At 42.0% G+C, this 20,874-nt stretch overlaps 1 protein-coding gene across 1 annotated transcript; it reads left to right on the forward strand.

Annotated features, from left to right (window-relative positions):
- Positions 1-513: 513 nt before the first annotated feature.
- RANGAP1 (Ran GTPase activating protein 1) lies at positions 514-20,490 on the forward strand. Its single transcript, XM_056846113.1, has 15 exons — positions 514-660; positions 3,909-4,036; positions 5,691-5,750; positions 6,225-6,404; positions 6,999-7,133; positions 8,096-8,254; positions 8,415-8,528; positions 9,136-9,235; positions 11,152-11,236; positions 14,115-14,280; positions 14,544-14,663; positions 15,948-16,050; positions 18,117-18,205; positions 18,916-19,037; positions 20,170-20,490. The coding sequence occupies exons 1-15, from the start codon at positions 549-551 to the stop codon at positions 20,237-20,239; spliced, it is 1,743 nt and encodes a 580-aa protein (XP_056702091.1). The 5' UTR covers positions 514-548; the 3' UTR covers positions 20,240-20,490.
- The last annotated feature ends 384 nt before the right edge of the window (positions 20,491-20,874 follow it).

The raw sequence follows: 20,874 nt of genomic DNA on the forward strand, positions 1-20,874 counted from the left end.
TCTTGCCAGTAGTCCTTTCTCGAAATGTGCTGATACTCTGAATGCAGCGCTAAGCTGTTATTTATGAGGAACTTCACAGAAGCATTGTAGTACACAGTGGTAAACTATGGGTTCATTACCTCATCAGCATTTATTTTCTCGCTTGCTGTTCTTAAAACTGGCACGTGGGAACTGCATACTCTTATGTTTTTTTCCTGAAGTGTACAGCACGGCCAACTGTTATTGTCTTCCATACAAGTAGTTTGTGCCGTAGTAATGGTCTGTTTCAACCTCTTCTGTTTCCTTTTTTTGTGACATATTATAATGTAAGAGCGCCACTGTAGTTACTGTTGAATTTATTGGCTTATAGGCCAACTGCATCCATAGTTTAATACCTTGCTCTCCTTTTTTGGGTGATTTTTCTGCTGTGATTACTTCAAAGGATGCTCCTGAGGAATCAGAACATGCTTGCTGTTCTTTCTTTTCTTCCTTCCCTTGAGTGTGTTGATGGTGTGTAACTTCTATTTTCAGCACTTTTCTCAACTGGCAAGGCTGACACAGCCGAGAACATGGCATCAGAAGACATTTCTAAGCTGGCAGAGTCGCTTGCCAAAACACAGGTGGGCGGAGGACAGCTGAGTTTCAAAGGGAAAAGCCTGAAACTCAATACAGCAGAAGATGGTAAGAGAAACAGCACTGCAGTTGGGAGGGTGTGACTGCTTCGTGGTTTCAAAGTCTCTTTCAAGGCAAGGGATCTTGAAGAATATGAGCTTGACCAGGGATATGTGACTATGAAGAATTATAGAAGTATGAAAGCTTAGTCTCATTTGAGGAAAGGAGGACATCCTGATGCTTGGGTACTCCATCTCCCATAATCCCTGGAGACAGGAGGTCATTCTTTCTGGCCTGAGGAGAAGAAATACCTCCCTTCAGTTCTTTTCGTGCTTCCTGTGCAAGCACAGGACTTTGGATGAGTGCCTTTTGGCTTTTTTTCTCTGCAGAATTCCTAGTTTTCTTTCCCTTGTGTGCCTTTAGTGTGTTTTTCTGTTCTTTCTCTCTACGTTTTTAGAAAAATAAGCTTCTGTTCACTTTCTATCTTGCACGTGAGCAAACCACCATCCAAAATCATGCAGCTATGTTGCCTGCATCTCCAAAGGCAGAAGAAGAGGCTGCCACAATGCTGGAAGGAGGCTTGGGGGCCATGATGCCCAGCGACATATTGAAACACAAGTAGACAATCCTGATGCTTGTGAGATAAAACCCCTAATGAAAAGCCTAGGTTAAAAGATGCCAGAAAATGCCCTGTCTGTAGTTGGCAATGACTTCACTTCTGAGGGTGGGGGGTCACAGACAACAGTTGAAATTTCCAAACCATTTTCAAAGGTGTTTGAAAATGGTTTGGAAACTTCAACTGGCCCAAAATGCAGTAGCCAGGCTACTCTCAGGGGTTGGTTACTGTCAGGGATCATATCACTCCTGTACTGAAAGACACGCACTAGTTACCTATCTGTTTCCAGGCACAATTCAAAGTACTGGTTCTTACCTGTAAGGTCCTAAATGGCTTGGAGCCAGGGTGCTTGACAGACTGTCAGTTAAGATCTGCTTCTCAAGCCCTTGGGTGGAGGTAGAGATGCCTTCATTGCTCCAGTGGGATTTCAGGAGCAGTTGACCAACTTCTTTAACAAAGAAATGGTCAGGAAAGAATCATCTCAGGACAGAAAGAGATGCAGCTCTTCTTCAGGCCCCACCTCATCCTCCTCCGTTCCTCCTTAAAAGTTATCCAGGGAACCCTGAGCATCTGCAGGCTAGGGTCAGACTACTAGAAAGCCCTCCTGGCCTACTGAGGTGGCACAAAAAAGCGTGCCCACTCCATCATTCCAGGTTTCATCACCCAAATCTTCTCACTTTGAGGAGGAGGTTTACTATACCAGTTCTGAGCACTCCAAGTCTGATTGGGACAGAGAGGAGATGGAACTCTGGGATGAAGATCCTCATCAGCAGCCCCCCCACACAGACACACACACTCACATAGGCTTTTTCTTGCGATGAGAGACCAAGGATTAAAAAAAATGGCCATGTCCTTATTTTTCCAGAAAAGAGTACAGATGCTAGAAGGGGTTCAGCTCTGTCCTTTCATAACTACAGGACACTCCCCTGTTTCCATACACGCTACAGAAGATCTGCCTGATCTAAGTCAAAGACTCCCTTCAGATTAAACTCTCAGTCTGTTTCATGTCAAAACTCAGGCAACAGGAGCAACAAACCCATCAACAGTACAGTTGATGCTGGGCTTCTGCGAGAGGGGGCAGACTCCAGCAATTTTGGCAAACCTGGACCCCATCAACTTCAGACTCCTGTGTACAACATACCATCAGTCATGGTTATGCCATTGACTTTGCTTAGGGGGCCCCCTCCCATGACTGATTCCTGCAGTCCATTACAGTCCTACAAAATTGCATCACAGTCAAGAGGCCATACTTCATCTTCTAGATATTGCCACCATTGAGCCTGTTCCCTGAATCTGGGCACTCAAGCGTTCACTCTATTTTTTTTTTTTTACCGTTTTCCAAAAGAACGGAGTTTGGAGGGCCATCTTGGACCTAAAATTTCTCCATAGGTTTGTTGTTTACAAAAAAATACAAGATGGAAACCTTCTTGGGGGGAAGCTTTGTAATATCCCAAGCATCAGGGTGTCCTACTCTCTTCTAATGAGAAAGGGACTTTGGACTTACTGTGAATGTTCCTTCTATTTGAGGTAGAGGAAGACATCCTTGACCCTGCCTTGTCTAGGGATTGTCACTTACGTGGGATTTTGAGACCTCTTGTCTCACATTTTTATACTATCCACTACTGCTCTTACAGTTTATGTTATTATTTTCTCCTGGGACAGTGCGGCATTCAGCCTCGGCTCTTACTTGATCATTTTTTTGTCCAAATTAAGTTCTGTTGGCTGCAACAAGCAATGACATGTCTCATGGTTTTCTACAGAAAGCTCTGGAAGCCTCTGAACTGAACACAGCATACTTACTCTCCTCAGGGGTGGAAAGAATGACCTAATAGCCTGTCTCCAGAGATTGTGGGAGAAGGATTACCCAAGTGTCAGGATGTGCTCCTCTACCTCAAATAGAAGGAATCTTCATGCTAAGTCCAAAGTTCCTTTTTATTTACTAGGTGGGCAGAATGCACTGTCCCAAGCACTTTTGTATACTGTAGTCTATGAATTTGTGGTAAAGAACTAGGATAGCAGGGTGAAGGGAGGAGCATCACAATGGTTGAATGTTCTTGCATTATAGGGGAATTCCACCACCACCACCTCAGCTTTTACATTCTTTGCAGAATGTTTTCTTCACAATGAAACCCAAATGTATCAATTAGTAGTTATGTGCATTTTCAAAACTGTCTCAGCTGTTGTAATGAGCCTGGGGAAACCAGAGCACAAGCAATATCTGGAGGGAGGGATGTTTCTTTAGCCAGAGGACAGAAAGAAGGTGGCATGAGCTGGTAAATGGCAGTAAGGGCATGTAGCTTTGATAGGTAATGTATAGAAACCCACTGCTAGATTCATAAGCAACACCTGCAGTCCCCTTTTCTTCCACAACTAAAAGTAAGTGAAACACTGGATGGGGGGTCTTAAATGACAGAAAAATCTACAACTGGTTTGCAGTTCTGAGTAGCAGGACTGATGTGCACCAGTGCTCTATAAGCAGATGGTTCCTGTGTGCTCCTCCAGAACAAAGCCATGCTAGTTGTGAAAAGCCCAAGCAAGGGCAATGATTCCAGGCGAGAGACTCCAGCCTCTCTTGTTACATAACCTAGGAGTGTTAGACATATGTCTCCAGGACTTTCCAAGAGTTTCATGTAATATAACTGGCACGCTTAACACTGCAATCTTAACTTTGGAGAGTAATAATATTTTGCATGCTCTGCAGCTGAAGAAGTGATTAAGGAAATTGAGGAGTTTGATGGCATGGAAGCACTTCGTCTGGAAGGGAACACTGTAGGTGTGGAGGCAGCAAAGGTCATAGCCAAGGCTTTGGAGAAGAAACCTGAGCTCAAGGTGAGACTCTCAAATGCTGATGAGCAAAAAAAAAAAACCCTTATAATCTATATTGATCCTTCAAGCCAGAGTTATGGTCATGGAAATTAACTTAATATTCACTCACTGTTTGATTGGTAGATAAAATAGATCGATTGAATGAATGAACATAAGAATGAATGGCGAACATAAGAATACTGTAAAACAATGTTAGTAGTTCTATGGACTAAGTAGAGCATTAACCATAGGGCTTCCTACAACTCTGCTGAACAATCAAAACCAGCAGCAAATTGATTTTGTTAAGCACTGTGCTTTAAAGCACAACTCAAATTGGTGGAATAAGTGTTGATTGGAATCATTGTTTTTAAAGGGGGAAAAGTAATTGAGAGGAAAGCTGTCACTTCATTCACTATTTGCTAGGGCTTTGTGTAGGGGTAATTCTTGAACCATTCTCTCCCATCTGACTCTGAATGCTTTATGCAGTTGGGGGGATGATGACTGCATGGACACTCAATAAGGTGGATGCCTTCCTCCCAAACTTCTTGTTGTCTTCTGATGAAATGTTGCTACTGCTGCTCTTAATAATGGCTTACCATCCCTCCAGAAAGGTGTTTTTTTTGGGGGGGGGGGTAACAGTTGGCACAGAATGCCACAGCTTAGTTACTATTGAAAGCTAGGCAAAATATGCTTATTATACCCATTCTACCGTCACTTCATTGATTACCTATCAGTTACCGATTTCAGTTTAAGCTGCTGGGTATCCCTTACAAAGCCCTTTGTGGTCTTGGACTCTCCTAGAGCAACCTCCCTGCTGCTCCTCAGTGACAGCTTTGCTCATAAGCATAGGGTCTTCTGAGAGTGCCACCTTGTGAAGCAGCCTGTGCACAGAAATATTTAGGAGGGCATTTGCCTGCAGTGTAATAGAAAGGTTCAGAGGGCATTTTTATAAATGGAACAAGAGTGTATGTCTATTTCACAGTTTTTGTATGTATGGTGCGGAGTGGTAAGCTGCAGTATTGCAGTCAAAGCTCTGCTCATGACCTGAGAGTTAGATCCCGATGGAAGTCGGCTTCAGGTAGCGAGCTCAAGGCTGACTCAGCCTTCCATCCTTCCAAGGTCGGTAAATTGAGTACCCAGCTTGCTGGGGGTAAAGTGTAGGTGACTGGGAAAGGCAATGGGAAACCACCCCGTAAACACAGTCTGCCTAGTAAACGTTTGGATGTGACATCACCCCATGAATCAGTAATGACCTGGTGCTTGCACAGGGGGCTACCTTTACCTTTATTACTGCATTGTCTTCTGCTTTTATAATTCTGTGCTGTGTTTGTTTATGATACATCATATCTGATGCTATCTGATGCATTGTTTTTAATATTTTGTAATCTGGGTCCAATTGCATTGTTTATTGACTATCACTTGCTATTTTATTGCATTGTTTTACAATGTGTAATCTGCCTCGAGTCTCAGTGAGAAAGGCTGGCTATAAATAAACATATTACTTCTGTTCACTGTTAAATAGCTGTTGCAGAATAAAATAGTTTTTGTTGAGCAAACAAATGTATAGCTTATGTAGTTCTGCTTATTGCTTAGCAGATTATTCATGGGTAAATAGTATGTAATTTCCCTTAAGTCTGCTTTGATTTTCCTAAGCATGTCTCACATGTATGTCTTCCAGAGATGCCATTGGAGTGACATGTTCACTGGAAGGCTAAGATCTGAGATTCCTGCTGCTCTGGTAAGTGCATGACTTGTATGTTTAGGAGTCTGGTAAGGGACTGTTATGTACATGCTCTATATGTGGGGTTTCTGTAAGCCTAAGTTAGGATGGTGACTTCAGAACTTGATGATTAATGTTAGAAGTATGCTAAGTAGAAGCAGATATGCAATTACTGACCATCCACAAAGAATCTTTAAAAAATAGTTCTTGGAGGAAAATATAGCCTGCTTCTCTGCTAGGCTAAGCAGAAAAATAAGGTTCTAAAATGAAACACAGGATCCAAGCAGTATGTGATTTTAAGTCTTGAATTCAATTTTCAAGGGTTTGTTATACAAGAACTGGATAACAATGACTTGGACTGTATGAAGATTAAAAAGTAGCTTGAAGTTTATGTTCTGCAGCATAAAGTATTGTGAGCTGTGAACAAGATTTCTGTCTTTCTCCTGAAAAAGAAAGCTTTTTGTCAGATTTAACCCTCTGGCTTTCTTGCAGATCTCTCTTGGGGAGGCCCTTGTTTCTGCAGGCTGCCAGCTTGTAGAGCTGGATCTGAGTGACAACGCCTTTGGGCCAGATGGGGTGCGTGGATTTGAGGCGCTGCTGAAGAGCCCTGCCTGTTTCACCCTGCAGGAACTCAAGCTAAACAACTGTGGCATGGGCATTGGCGGTGGCAAGGTGAATGGCATTTCTTGGGTCTGTATAAAGAACAGGACAGGGGAGACCCTGGCTTCTGATCCACGCCCCCCCAATGATTTCTTATCATATCCATGATTACCGCTGCAGATTGTAGTCTGATTAAGTTGACTAGGGATTTGGGGTGTGTGTGTGATGGTGGCTTCTGTTTATTTCATGGAGAAGGTTGTCTTATGGCAGGTACTCAAAAACAGTTGCAGAGGAGTAGCCATGTTAGTCTATTGTAGCAAAATTAAAAAAGCTTTCAAAAACAGTGCCTCCCTACCATCACAGGGAATTAAGAGAAGGATAAAAATAAAGTCTATTATTTGTCAAGATTGGTAAAGAAGCTGTGACCTTTTCTCAAGAGCAGAGAGGTCTGAATTGACGACAGGCAATAGAACCATAGCATCTCACTGACCTGAATTTCCCTTTATGGTACAGTTGGCAATAGCATTTCTGTTACACAATATTTTTTTAGCAAAAGCTCATTTCTGTGTTGAATATAGGAAGTGGTAGTTTAAATATGCCTTGTATGGATGGAATCTGTCAGGCTGAAATAACATTACAGTAATGTAAACTGTCTCATAATCTCAGATCTTGGCACGAGCTCTGCAAGAATGTCACAGGAAGTCAAGTGCTCAGGGCAAGCCTTTGGCTCTGAAAGTATTTGTTGCTGGCAGGAACCGCTTGGAAAATGATGGTGCGACTGCTATTGCTGAGGCTTTCCGGGTAAGTACAAAAAGGAAAATCTTGTGATAAAGCAATTTTATTGACTCTGGTTGCATGAAAAATGGCTTCTCCAACGTGCATCGTGCTTTCCTTGCTAAACAAACAAACATTACTTGTGCTATATCCTTGTTTTGCTCATTCTGAATGCTATTGAGTGATGGGTATATTGTTACAGTCATTTGGTGCTACCTTGGCTGCAGGTGGTGATACTGTTGCTGGGGTTGAGTATGTCATGTCTTGCTAGAGTGAACTTGCTGTTTGCCTGTGCTCCCTATGCACAATGGTAGATCAAGTGGGGCTTGTCTACATATCTCTCTGTTGGACTGGGGGCATCCTTAGTTGTCTCTGTGTAAAAGTATGTTGAAGTATGAGGAAGTTCTTGAGCCTTCCAACAGTGCCCCCCAATTTTCCCTGTGTCATATTTTGGTAGTCAGGGGCATATTGAGGCGAATAATATTTTGTGGAACAAGAAATGCCAGATGTTCAAGCTGGATTGAGAAAAGGAAGAGGCACTAGAGATCATAATGCAAGTTTACATTGGTTACTGGAGCATACGAGAGAATTTCAGAAGTAAATCAGTCTGTGTTTCATAGATTCAGCAAAGCTTTTGACTGTGTGGATATTGTAAAGCTATGGTTAGTTTTAAAATGGGTGTGCTGCAGCATCTGATTGTTTTGGTGTGCAACCTATACTCTGGACAAGAGGCTACTGTTAGGACAGAATATGGAGAAACAGAATGGTTTCCAATTGTTCAAGGTACCAGACAAGGATGTATTTTATCTCCCTGTCTCTTCAATCTATATGCAGAACATATCATAAAGAAAACTGGATTAGATTTAGATGAAGGAAAAGTGAAAATGAGTCAATGCAGCTGAAACAATAATAGTTATTGTAGGAGAATGCTTATTATATTAATCTGCCATATTTGTACAATGCCCTTGGTTGTTGCTGCTGTTTCTCAGATTATTGGTACATTGGAAGAAGTGCACATGCCGCAAAATGGAATCAATCATCCGGGAATTACAGCCTTAGCGCAGGCCTTTGCTCTCAATCCCTTGCTGAGAGTGATCAACCTGAATGACAACACTTTTACAGAAAAGGGGGCTGTGGCCATGGCAGAGGTGAGCTCCTTTCGGTTAGATGCAATCCTTTTTATGTTAATATGTTAATAGCAGCTGTAACGTCTTGAGGAGATGTAGAATAGGAATTGCTTTTGGTAGGATTGAGTTGATCTTGCATGGTCCACTTCTGTGGTGTTGCTTACATGTGGTTTTTATTCAGACCCTGAAGAAACTCAGACAAGTGGAAGTGATCAACTTTGGTGACTGCCTGGTGCGTTCAAAAGGTGCTGTTGCCATTGCTGAAGCTGTTAAAGAGGGGCTCCATAAACTGAAGGTATTGACTACTGCTTGATCTTCCTGGATATCTTTGTATGCCTCTTTTTAATCAGAGTTGTCTAAGTGCTTTATAAATGTACAGAAAATTTTCTGTCCTTTTCTCTGTCCTACTTTAGAATCCTAGATTAGGAACTGGCAAAGTATATGTGATCACATTCATGCCAGCAGCTGTAATCCATCCTAAAACTAAAGATAGCATCTCAAACCGAAACTAAAGTACAGTCACTGTGCCTTTGTGAAGCTTGAATGCTGTAGTTATGGCAAGCTGCTTGGCAAGGGTGGGGGGAGAACTGTGTTTGTTTTCTGTCCATTACAAACGAAACCCAGTTTAAATGGAATGTATTGGGTCTAAAGCTACAATTAATAAATATGGAACTTCACCTAAGATTAGTTTTTGTGGTCCTTGGACTGAGTCAACAAAAGAACAAAGCACTCCTGCAAGATTTTGCAGGGTTATCTGTACTCCTTTTCCCTAGATGTCCTTTTTCATAAACTGTTGTTAAGATTCCTGCGTAATCAGTTTTAAAGTGAGGCTATATGAAAGAGGCACTTGGTTGTCCTCTCCAACTTGATTATTCCTAATAACCATGCCATTTGTCTCTTAGGAGCTCAACTTATCCTTCTGTGAAATCAAGCGAGATGCTGCTCTGGTTATTGCTGAAGTTACTGAAGATAGGTCAGAGCTAGAGAAGCTAGATCTCAATGGTATGGGAGTATGACATTGATAAATAATATATGTATGTTTGTTTATTTCTTTACATTTCTATTCTAACCTCCGCAGCCAAAGCCAGGCTCAAAGTGGATAACCACATTAAAACCCTTTTACAAACCATAATGCATATATGTAAAAATAAATAAAATCAACCATAAATAACTGTAATAAAACAGATAGTGCTCAGTTAGGGAACAGTAGCTGCTGATAGCACTGCAGTCAGGCATTCCCCCATAGATTGTTATATAGAATAAAAGGGGCGGGAGGTAGGGAGGCCAGCACAGATGATAACTGTGGCTGTCCTCAATTATAGGCCTGGTGGAATAACTCGTCTTACAAGCCCTGCAGAACTCTTTAAGGTCCCACAGGGCTCTGATACTACTGGGAAGGGAGTACCACCAGGCTGGAGCCAGGGTGGCCCTGGCTCTTGTCAAGGACAGCCGCACACTCCTAGGGCTGGGGACCACCAACAATGTCTTTTTGGGGGGTATACCCGAACAGGCAGTCTTAAGGAGTCTCGCCACGGCATTCTGTACCAGTTGGAACCTCTGGATCAGTCTCGAGGGCAGCCCTATATAGAGCAAGTTACAGTAGTTCAGCCTAGAAGTGACAATCACATGGATCACTGTGGCTAGATCAGGGCGGGAGAGATAAGAGACCAACTGCCAGGCCCAGCAGATATGGAAAAAGGCCACCTGGGCCACAGCTGTGTCTCCTTTGACAAGGAGGCATCAAGGATCACACCCAGACTCTTGATGGCGGGCACAGGTGTTAATTGCATGCCATCAAAAGCTGAGAGCCGGCACCCCACCCCCAAGCCACCCCGGCTGAACCACAGGATCTCCGTCTTCAATAGATTCAACTTCAATCGGCTTTTCTTCAACCAATTGGTCACGGCATCCAAGCTGTGTGTCATTGTGTCCAGGGGTGGAATCCAGATGGCCATCCATCAACAGATAAAGCGGGTGTCATCAGCATACTGATGACAACCCAGCCTGAAACTGCTGACAGGCTGGGCAAGGGGGCACATACAGATGTTAAACAACATAGGGGAGAGGATTGCACCTTGCGAAACCCCACACACCAAAGGGTGCCCCTGCAATACCATCTCCCCAAGCTCCACCCTCTGTCCCCAGGAACACAGCCATTGACAGGCTGTGCCACGAATTCCAACGTCGGCAAGGTGGTGGTTTAGAAAATCATGGTCAACCATGTCGAAGGCTGCTGACAGATCTGAAAGTATCAGCAGCTCCGACCCACCTTGAGCCAGTTGTTAATTGTGTTGTGGCGGTAACAGATATCTGTAACCAAAGAACTGACTTGTTAGTTCAAGTCAGTATGTGGTATCGTCTCTGTTCCCTGTTTTCTCTGCCTTCCTCAAGGATGTTTCCTTTTCACCTCCCTAACCCACAGGTTCCTTGTTCTTGGTAGATCTTCTGCTGTGCACTCTGCCACCTCTCCCCTGGGCTGCCTGTCCTAGCTTCCCTAATTCTTGGGATCTTATCCCACTCCTTAGCTGTTGTACAAAGCTACTCTCATTCTTAGGTATGAGTGAGATTTTAATCCTAGCCAAATTTAACGGTTTCGCTTTACTCATAGAAGACAGGTGGCGCATATTGTAACACCTTTGTTTCCTGATGCAGCAGATGAGCACAGGCTCATAAAACTTGAGGCCACATGTACTATATATTACAGGGTTTTTTTTAAAGTTCTCAGCAAACAATGTACTTTTCACTCCAAGGACGAATCCTGTTGGGCAGTTGGTTAGTAAAATCTATCGTATAAAAGATGATCTTGAAATAATAGTGTTCTCCAGATGGAAGCATAGATCATCTTGATGTATTTCCAGACAAATTTCCTTGTAGCCAATATAGGATTTTGGCACAGTATGTTTCTGTCTTTGTTGCAGGCAATTGCTTTGGGGAGGAAGGCTGCGAACAGATTCAGGAGATTCTTGAAAGCTTCAACATGGCAGATGTGCTTGGATCTCTGAGGTAAGATACATACAGTAGTGACCTGCTAGATTGAGTGGAATCATCCTTTCAGGACTGTGGTACGGTAGTGATGGTGGCCTGATGCTAACATGGGTGTTCATTATCTGTTGATTATTTGGGAGCACACTGCTAGTTAACCATGGCAACCATAGGTGAATGTAGCCTCAGTTCCTGATCATATTTTCAGAGAAATCATTGTTGTGGGAATCATGCTGCTGTGTTTGCTGACTTGGAGGTTCCTGTTTAGTCTCTTAGTTTTGGCCCACATCAGCTCTTGAAGAAAGATATTTTACAAGCAGTTTAAGTTGGATTGAATTTGTTTGCCTGAAGGTATTTGCTTTGTAATTGCAATGGCTTTAAGAAGGTGACTAAATTATATCACGAAATGGAGCTTCACTTGTTTTAGCAAATGAAAATAAGTGATCCCTTCTCTCATTCTGTTCTGACAGTGTTCAATCTCTGTCCGAAGGGATGAATTCTTCAACAGCTCAGAGGACTTAAATTCTTTAGAAGTAGTTGGGAGACTGCTATACATTCGGCAGTTTTAAAGCACTTTTAATAAGTTGGCATTCCTTTCCTTGGCCTGTTCTTCCGAAAAGTAAAGTGTCTGATATAAATGGTCTGGAACTTAGTTTGATTACTAGTTGCTAAAGTTGTAAAATGTCCAAAAAAACCTGTGTCGCTTTGTTGTCCAGGGGGAAAAATGCAAATTTGGAGGGAAATTGAAATAGATGCAATACTTTTTTACTATCAAATCTAAAACTTGATTTATTGATTAAACAACATGAAATGCAGCATATAACTTAGCACGTACAATTGTAGTATTTGGCGTATTTATGGAATTAAAAATAAATAAATGCCTGAGTTTTCTATAGGAAAAATTCAAATGTGGCCAGTACTTGAAAGAGGTCCAAACTGCTGCATCCTATGCTATCTTAGCACATGTAACTTTAATGGAATGCTCTGTTTGGTGACATCAGGGCCCTGCGGAACCTTAAGGAGTTCTACAGAGCCTGTAAGACAGAGCTTTTCCACCAGGCCTATAGCTGAGGACAGCCGCAGGTATTATATCTGCTGGACTCCTTATCCCTCCCCCCCCTTCTTATATGTATGTAAGTTCGATCTAAAGGGGTGGCCTGTGTGTCTGGCTGGTCAATCTGATTTAAATTTGGGCACCATCCTGGGATTTTGTTGATTTTAATTGGGATTTTATTGTTTTAGTAATGGTTTGATTAATGTTACTATTTTTAGTACTATTGATGTATATTTTAAATGATGCTACTCGCCCTGAGCCTGGTTTGGGCCAGGGAGGGCAGGCTACAAATCGAATAAATATAAATAAATAATTTTTGCCACCTGAGACACAGGAAAAAACCTGAAGGTAGAAAGCAAATTCTGAAGTAAACAAAATTGCCGTATGTGGACAGAAACATTCTAAAAGTTACCATATGTAGGTTTACCAGCATATTTAGATATCCAGCTGAAAACACTGAACTCTTCAACGTATTATTATTAAGCACATTATAGCAGAATAATTGTTCCAAAATTATTCATATTTAAACATTCTTGAAAGCATGTTGCATATGTACACATAGGAATTCTCATCGAGTACTGTAGATTGTCTTATAGTCTTATAAATATTTTCATACTACGTTTTTGAGTAAAATTTTAAAACATTTGACTCATTCCAAAAGTGGGGAGATCCCTAGGAGTTTTTTTCTCCACAGTGCTCCCCAAAATTTCCCAGTTTTTCTTCTGGGGGACAAATTGAAAAATTCCTCAGACTTTTTCATGCAATTTATTTTGAGTAAGGGGGAAAAACCTCATTCCAGATAGTTTACGGGGCCGGGGGTTCAAGTTCTCCCTAAAATTTCCCATTTTTTCCAATTGGAGAGAGGACCTGTGTTTTTTCAAAATTTTCTGGCATCCCCATCTTTACTGGTTGCTTAATAAAGAGACTATTCCAAGCTTTTGCAATAATCAAAGAGACACTTGTAACTTTTTAAAATTATGCTGGTAGCCATTTGGCACTTTTTTAATGGAATTAGGCACTTTCCTGTTTGTGATCAAAGTGTAGGATAGGTATTAAATCATCTTCTGAATCAGCTTGTAGTTGTTAATGACCTTGACTGAGAGTCAGAAGATGCTTGTGAACTCAGTGCGCCACACAGTATGAGAGGCTGCAGTGAGAAGGGAGAACTGGGTCAAATTGTCTCCTCCCTTTTCTGCCAGCACACTGTCACTGGAAGGGGTGATTTCACCCAGTTTCTCCTGTCACACACTCTCAGCCTCAACCCTGGCAAGTATTTGGATGGGGATGCCAGAGGCGTGACGCAGAGGCAGGCCATGGCAAACCACCTCTGAATGTCTCTTGCCTTGAAAACCTTATAGGGTTACTATAAGTCGGCTGCGACTTGATGGCACTTTCCACCACAACATTAATTGAATATAACTGGATGCTATTGATTGAATAGAGAGACAGCATGTTGTAGTGGTTATGAGTGGTGGACTCTAATCTGGAGAGCCAGGTTCGATTCCTTGCTGCTGGGTAAACTTGGGCAGGTCACAGTTCTCTCAAAGCTCTCTCCGCCCACGCAGAGGCAGTCAACAGCAAACCACTTCTGAATGTCTCTTGCTTTGAAAATGCTACAGGGTTACCATAAGTCAGCTGTGACTTGACAGCAAAAAAAAAAGGCATGCTGCTGAGGCAGGTAGACAAAGATGTGCTTTGCTAACTACTACTGCAAGTTCTTCTACAGTGCCCCCCCCTATATTTTTACAAGTACAAGGTGATAAGAAATCCATAAAATGGCTTAAATAATGGCTATCCATGCCATGCAGGATGTTAACTATTTCTTCTAAAACATCCTCTATTTAGCGATGATGAAGGGGAAGATGATGAAGACGAGGATGATGATGAAGATGACGACGATGAGGAAGAGGAAGAGGAGGAGGAAGAGGAGGAAGAAGAACCTCCTCAGATGCAGGAGAGGGGGCAGGGAGAACAAGAACTGCTAACACCTAAAAAAATTTTAGACACTCATGTAAGTACAGCCAGATTCCATGATCTTCAGGTGGTGGAGAAGAGAAACTGCTGTAGATGGAGGTGTGTGTATTTTTAGGGTCTCCTGTTGATGTTTGTGAGCCCAGCAAGTTTAGATAGGCTAATAGTTGTTCCTTTCAGAATTGCTGCTGTCCCCTTCCTTCTAGTTTGGTTATGTCCTTTGCTATTCCAGTGCTTGCATGTGCAGTTTGAGATTTGTGGTGGATACAAAGATGGGCTAATTTTCAGAGCTCTCTGTTCCAGGAGTCCACTCCAGTGTCTTCCACTCTTCCTCCTGTGGACGTTGGCATGTTTCTTGCATTCCCCTCTCCAGAGAAACTATTACGACTGGGCCCCAAGTGTTCAACCTTGATAGTTCAGCAGGTAAGCCACTGATTTGTTAACCAAATACAAGCAGCTGCTCTGTGCATCTGAGGTGCTCGGTGCTGCCCTCTTCACCAGTAGTTCCTCCCCTTTTAACTGGCTGCTGTGACATTCAATCCTGTTTTCTTTACTGAAGAAGTGTTCAAACTGTTCCCCAGAAAAGACCATGCATGAGTCATAGAGCTGAGTCAGTCTACAAACTAAAACATCAGTCAGTACTGGATTCTGCAATGTACAGTGTGTGTAATAAGGCCCAGTCTTTGTGAGTAGCTTTACAAGCATCCTGGGCATTCATTTCCTGTTCAAGCAGATAATCATTCCAATGTATGTATCTAGGGATGATCTGTATGAAGGCCAATTGCCCAGATTTCTTATTTATTAAATGCTGCTTCATGTGTTGTATTTGGAAATGGCTTGTGATAACTTATTGCAAGGCTGCAGTTGGGAATTGGCTTTCCCATATGTATCAGGGAATTCAGAATATAAATACTAAAATAGTACCCAGAAAGCCATAAAAAGGCTTTGGGAGACAAGGAGTTGCCTTTGTCCCATGATACCATAAGCTGGGCTAACTAACTTTTGCAAGAATCAACTTTGTACCCAGTTTAAGGCTTTAGTCAGAAACTAGATCTTGTAAGCTCTGAAAATGTACTGAGAGTGCTGCCAAAAGACACAAAAGTGTTTTTAGTGTCAGTGTGCAATAGCCTCATTCCCAGTTTAAGTGAATTGTGTCAATGTGATTAGGCATAGTTACTATGATGTCTTCTTCACAGATAGGAAACTGAAATGAAGAGAAAGTACCTTTCTAAAGGCAACTGAATGAATTTGTGCCAGGATGGAGTTTGATGTTTGAGAGCCTGAAATATCCGACTTCCGGTTTAGTTGACTTGAGCAGAGTGGGCTACTAAGACACTAACAGTGCAACTACTTGGAGGGCAAAATGAGTTACAGCGTAGGCACTGCTCCAGGAACACTTTAAAAAAATCATCTACTTGTTTTGTGCATCTGTCGTTCTTGTGAATATTCTGTGCACAAAGACTTCACACGTGCAGATTGCGCATTTGAACTTTCAAGTGTGTTACTTTAACAATGCTTGATATGTTTAGATCTCAGAAATTGCCTACATTTGTGTGCTTTTCCCTATGCTAGTTGTAAGGTGAAGTTGCTGAGGTGTAATTAAGCTTGACAATCCATGCACAAGCATGGCCCAGTTATTCTTTATGGCTACAAGATATCTTGCCATAGGCTTGGCATTCTCAGATTCTGGAGTTGTGTTTCTTTTAGACAGACACGTCTGACATTGAGAAGGTAGTTACGGTTTTTCTGAAGATCTCTTCTGTATTCAAAGATGAACCAACAGTGAAAACAGCAGTGCACGAAACAACAGGTGAGCGTGTCTCTTCAGTCTGAAGATCTGGGAGCTTGGCTTCAAACTAATTGAGGCTGGCAACCACACAATCTCCAGGGCAAATACAGATGACAGTTGTGGACAGCGTGCTACTAGCTTCTTAAGACCCTTATGCTGACTGCCAGTCTGGGGCACAAATCAGAGGTTATCAAGCGCTCAGGTTGTACAATACATGGGTGGCCACTAATGTGTGGCCAATTTATTTATTCATTTACATCATGTATAGCAGGGGTGTCAGACATACAGCCCAGGGGCAGAAACCTGCCCCTTGAGAGCTCTTATCTGGCCAGCCGAGGCAGCCACCTGCCCCAGTGTCAGACATACAGCCCAGGAGCAGAAACTTGCCCCTTGAGAGCTCTTATCCGGCCAGCCGAGGCAGCCACCTGCCCCAGTCCTGATCTGGGCTGGCAAGCCCACTGCTTGTTCACCAGCCAAGGCAGCCCCCCACCCCCTGCTCCTGATCTGGCTAGGCATGACCTGGCTCGACCAAGTGATGTTTATGTCATATCTGGCCCTTGTAACAAATGAATTAGACACCTCATAGTCTGTCTGTCTTGCTGAGACTCCAGGTGGATTACATGGTGTACGTGAAATATAGTCAATAGGCTGGGACATCAATAAACAGTGCAATAGGGTTTGGATTGCAGAAATCTGAAACAGCTGAAGCAAACCTGAACAAAGCAGTTGAGTCTAAGGCTTAACTATAAAACCTAAACAAGTTTTGCTGTATTAATGGCATAGTATCCATAATTTATAATTTAATACAATTCTATATGCTGTTTGGCATATGCATGGTATTTAGAAGAACAAATCCTTCACTTTCTACATGCAAGATTGAGGACATATCTAATGCTTGAGAGAGAGCAGCAGACTGCTGTACTCTATGCAACCTTAGGACATGCTTATTTAAAACATTTTAATGCCACCTTTCCACCTGATCAGAGTCCCGCTGGAAGCAAACGTGAAAACAATTGAACAATCAAAAAGTTTAAAAGTATAAAATTCAGTAAAAACAAGCATACATCACCAGAACCAGGGACAAAGCCTTCCTAGATGCACCTGGTTGGCCACTGTATGAACAGACTGCTGGACTTGATGGGCCTTTGTCTGATCCAGCATGGCTTTTCTTATGTTCTTAAGCCATTAACTGCTATTGGGGGTATGCCAAATCAAACAAAGGTCTTCCGCTGGTGGAAGACACTGATAGAGGGAGACAGATGAATCTCCCTGGGAAGGGAATTCCACAGGTTTGGCGCCACAGCCAAAAGAGCCCTCTCTTGGGTCACCATCCATCTAGACTCATATGGCGGGGGCACTGAAGCAGGGCCTGCAAAAATGGTCAGAGTGAACAGGTAGGTTCCTTTGGGAGAAGGTAGTCCTTAAGGTATGCTGGTCCCAGGCCATACACGGCTTTAAAAGTCAATACCTACTACCTTCAATTGAGCCCAGAAGCAAATTGGAGGCCAGTGTAAATAGAACAAGACTGGAGTGATATGGTCCCTACAACCCACTCCAGTTAATACTCTGGCTGCTGTATTCTGTACCAGCTGTAGCTTCCAGACAGTCATCAAGGGCATACCCCCGAAGAATCGTTGCAGTAACCTAATCTAGATGCTATTAAGGCATGCACTAAGGTGGCAAGATCATTACTGCCCAGGGGGCTCCCTAAATTGAGCCACTTCAGCCTCTTGCCACTCTTGTGTCCTTCAAGGGTGCTGTCCCATCCTGTATAGCAGTTATTTATTTTATTTTTCAAATTTATAGCCCATCCTCATTCCCAGTAAAACTGGGCCACAGCCTTCGTGCTGTGATGCTATGTGTCAAGGATGACAGTTGCAGCTGGTCCATTCCTCTGTATTACAGTACACTGGCCAAAGCACTGCCTAAATTGGGCAAGATATTGGTAAAGTGGTGGTGGATCACTGCCTGCCCTGTTGCTTTAAGAGATGGGGAATGTAGTTTGAAAAATGAAACAAGGTGTGCAGTACTGTGCAAGATAAGCAATCTCGTGGGCTCTTCAATCTGACATTCATCTGTCCCTTTAGATACGTTGATGAGGGAAGCCTTTTCTTCAGCTACCTTCAATTCTGATGCTTTCATTACCAGCCTCCTGATCCATATGGGATTACTCAAGGTAAAATAGGAGGGGGGAAACTTGCAACAACCTTGGGAGGCGTGTGTTGTTGTATGATCTGACAGTAACCCAGCATCCTTGTTCCAAAAGGATTCATAAGCCAACATCTCACCAACTGAATAAAAGTGTTCTTGTTTCTGTGACATCAGTGTTCTGATGCATGCCTGATTAGGGATAATAGAAATAGGCTATAACAACATTCTGAAATTCTGTTAAAATGGAGGTTGTACTTTACATATACCTTTCTGTTCTCAGCTGACATGAAAATGTGAAGACAATTTTATGGGCAAAATAGAAATTTACGGAGTTGTAGATAAATCTTTGATCTTAATGGCTAAAGCAGTTTCTGCTTTATTAAAAAGATATTGGGAATGATGATTTTTTAAAAAAGAAGTTAAGTTGTAGTTCTGTTCTGGACACAGATGTCATAGGGCTGTGTTTTCAGTCTGGCTGAAAGAGCACATGGTTAGCCCAGCTTTTTCTTGGCTTTCAAAGATTGGTCCAGGCTGCCAACATAGTTGCAGCAGTGATAGCATAAGGGAATGGATGTAAGAGTAGGAGGAGTTCTGTTCTGTTCATGTGGACAAAGAATAGAAAGGAATGCAGGTAAATGCTTGGAATTTCATAGATACCTATAAGACTGATTGTAGGAGGAGAATTTCCTGGGCTGAGAACTTCCTGGGCTGACCTATCTTGATTCTGCTTTCTAGAGTGAAGAGAAGATCAAGGCTGTTCAAAGCCTTTATGGCCCTCTGATGACTGTAAATCACATGGTCCAGCAGGATTATTTCCCGAAGTCTCTTGTCCCAATACTCTTGGCCTTCGTCACAAAGTGAGTTCTGTGCCTCCTCAGCAAAGAAAATGAGTTTATATTGGTAAAAATCCATTGCTGTTACTCTTGCATAAATACTTGCATAGTCTGGCCCCTGTACCTCCTGTTTTCAAGACTGAACAAAACATTCAGCAGTCCTAGTTTGGAAGCTGACTTTGACCTAGAACTTGGATGACTTGCATAAAAATTAGCATTGGTATAAATAGTCATCTTGGTAAAAAGCAAAGGAATTATATACTGTGTGTATACTCTTAAAATCCTCTAAAATTCATATACATGTTAAAATTATTATCCTATTTGATGCATGATAAAAATTAAACCAATATATTTATGTTTAAATTAATAGAAATATTCAGAATATAACATATAGCATCATTAAATGAAGAAGTTATGCCCACTTTGTGCTGGTCAATACTTCTAGAGTTAACTTATCTGATTCCAAAGAATTAGAAAATATGAGGATAATGGACTGAATGAGTGGTAATTTAAAAAGGGATGAACACAAAGAATAATGCAGTAACTTGCTGCAACTTTAAAGAAATATGAAATGTTATTTTCCTTGTTTGGGAGGGGAGGGGATCCTGGGATTCCACCAGTTTGAGTTTCTGTGAAACAGATTTCACCCTATAGTTGTCACATTCGTAATGGGGTCATCTGGTCCTTGAAAGCAATTAAAATTGGTAATAATGTTCCAGATTGCTTCCATTAGGTTAGCTGAGAGAGAGGTTTGCACCTAAGAAGTCATAGAAATCTAGTTAGCTTCCCAATACTTGATTATCTCCTGAATAAAGGTACACTTTGGTAATGTTTTCTTGTTGTACAATATCCAAAACAAACAGAATTGTCAATCTTTTTATTCATTTCCTTTCATTAATAATTATGTACCTTCAGCTTAAACAATTGGCACTTAGATCTACGTAGACAATTGGTAAAGAGATCTTTTTGCTGCTCCATTTATTGTTTATCCTCAGAAGGTAAACAGGTAATACAAGTTTTGATATTTAGGAAATAGATTTGAGTCCCAAATCTATAATGGCAGATCTTGACTCTATTGAGAAAAAGACTGTATTCAAACCCAAGTCAACTTAAAGTCTGAAAATAATGTTTATCTCATTTCTTTTTGTGTCTGCAGGCCCAACCGTGCTTTGGATTCCTGTTCTGTTGCCCGCCACTTACTGTTGCAGACTCTCCATCAGCTGTAACACATGAGCAGCTGCACCCATCTGTGTCATAGGACTGTCAGCAAAGCATTCCAAGATGGAGAGCAGGAAAAGACAATTAGAACTTAGGGATGAAACACTTGTCATGTCCTGTCACCAGGATGTCTTGCTGCCTTCTGCAATAACAAACTTTGAGGAACTCTGCACTATGCTTTTTATGTTTTTGTGGGTTTTTATTATTATTATTATTTTAAACTCCATGTTTCCAAAGTGAACTCTGCCATCCCTGTTTTATCTTTAAAGTTTTTTGTTCAACTAGTTCTTGCTCCATCATCCTGCCCTTGTTTCGTTGGAACTTCTGTTTCCAAATTCAGCTACTGTCAGGATTTGAGAATCACTGATTGTCTCAAACTGTGTTGTCTGTCAAAGGACCTCTCTTGGGATAACAGCAGCAAAATTCTGAGTCTAGCTTTATTATTCCATTGTGCCGTAAGCACATTAAGTTCTTCTTTTCTCCAGTTGTTGGCCAGCACCCAGGTATAAAGCAATGTTTCGGGGGGGGGTTGTTTCTCTGAGTTTGGGGGCATCATAACTGTGTAGAATGTAGCATATTTGGTTCTCATGAGTGATCCTTTGCCACTTTTCATTGAATTTTCCCACTAATAGGACCAATTCTG

This window comes from Euleptes europaea, chromosome 3 (genome assembly GCF_029931775.1).
Source record: "Euleptes europaea isolate rEulEur1 chromosome 3, rEulEur1.hap1, whole genome shotgun sequence".
Classification (NCBI taxonomy): Eukaryota; Metazoa; Chordata; class Lepidosauria; order Squamata; family Sphaerodactylidae; genus Euleptes; species Euleptes europaea.

What these genes read in the sequence shown, in the direction of transcription:
- RANGAP1 (XM_056846113.1), top strand. Translation starts at nt 549, where the DNA reads ATGGCATCAGAAGACATTTCTAAGCTGGCAGAGTCGCTTGCCAAAACA. An exon ending in CTGAGATTCCTGCTGCTCTG is followed by an intron (nt 5,751 to 6,224) that starts GTAAGTGCATGA and finishes GCTTTCTTGCAG; the next exon opens with ATCTCTCTTGGGGAGGCCCT. An exon ending in CTATTGCTGAGGCTTTCCGG is followed by an intron (nt 7,134 to 8,095) that starts GTAAGTACAAAA and finishes GCTGTTTCTCAG; the next exon opens with ATTATTGGTACATTGGAAGA.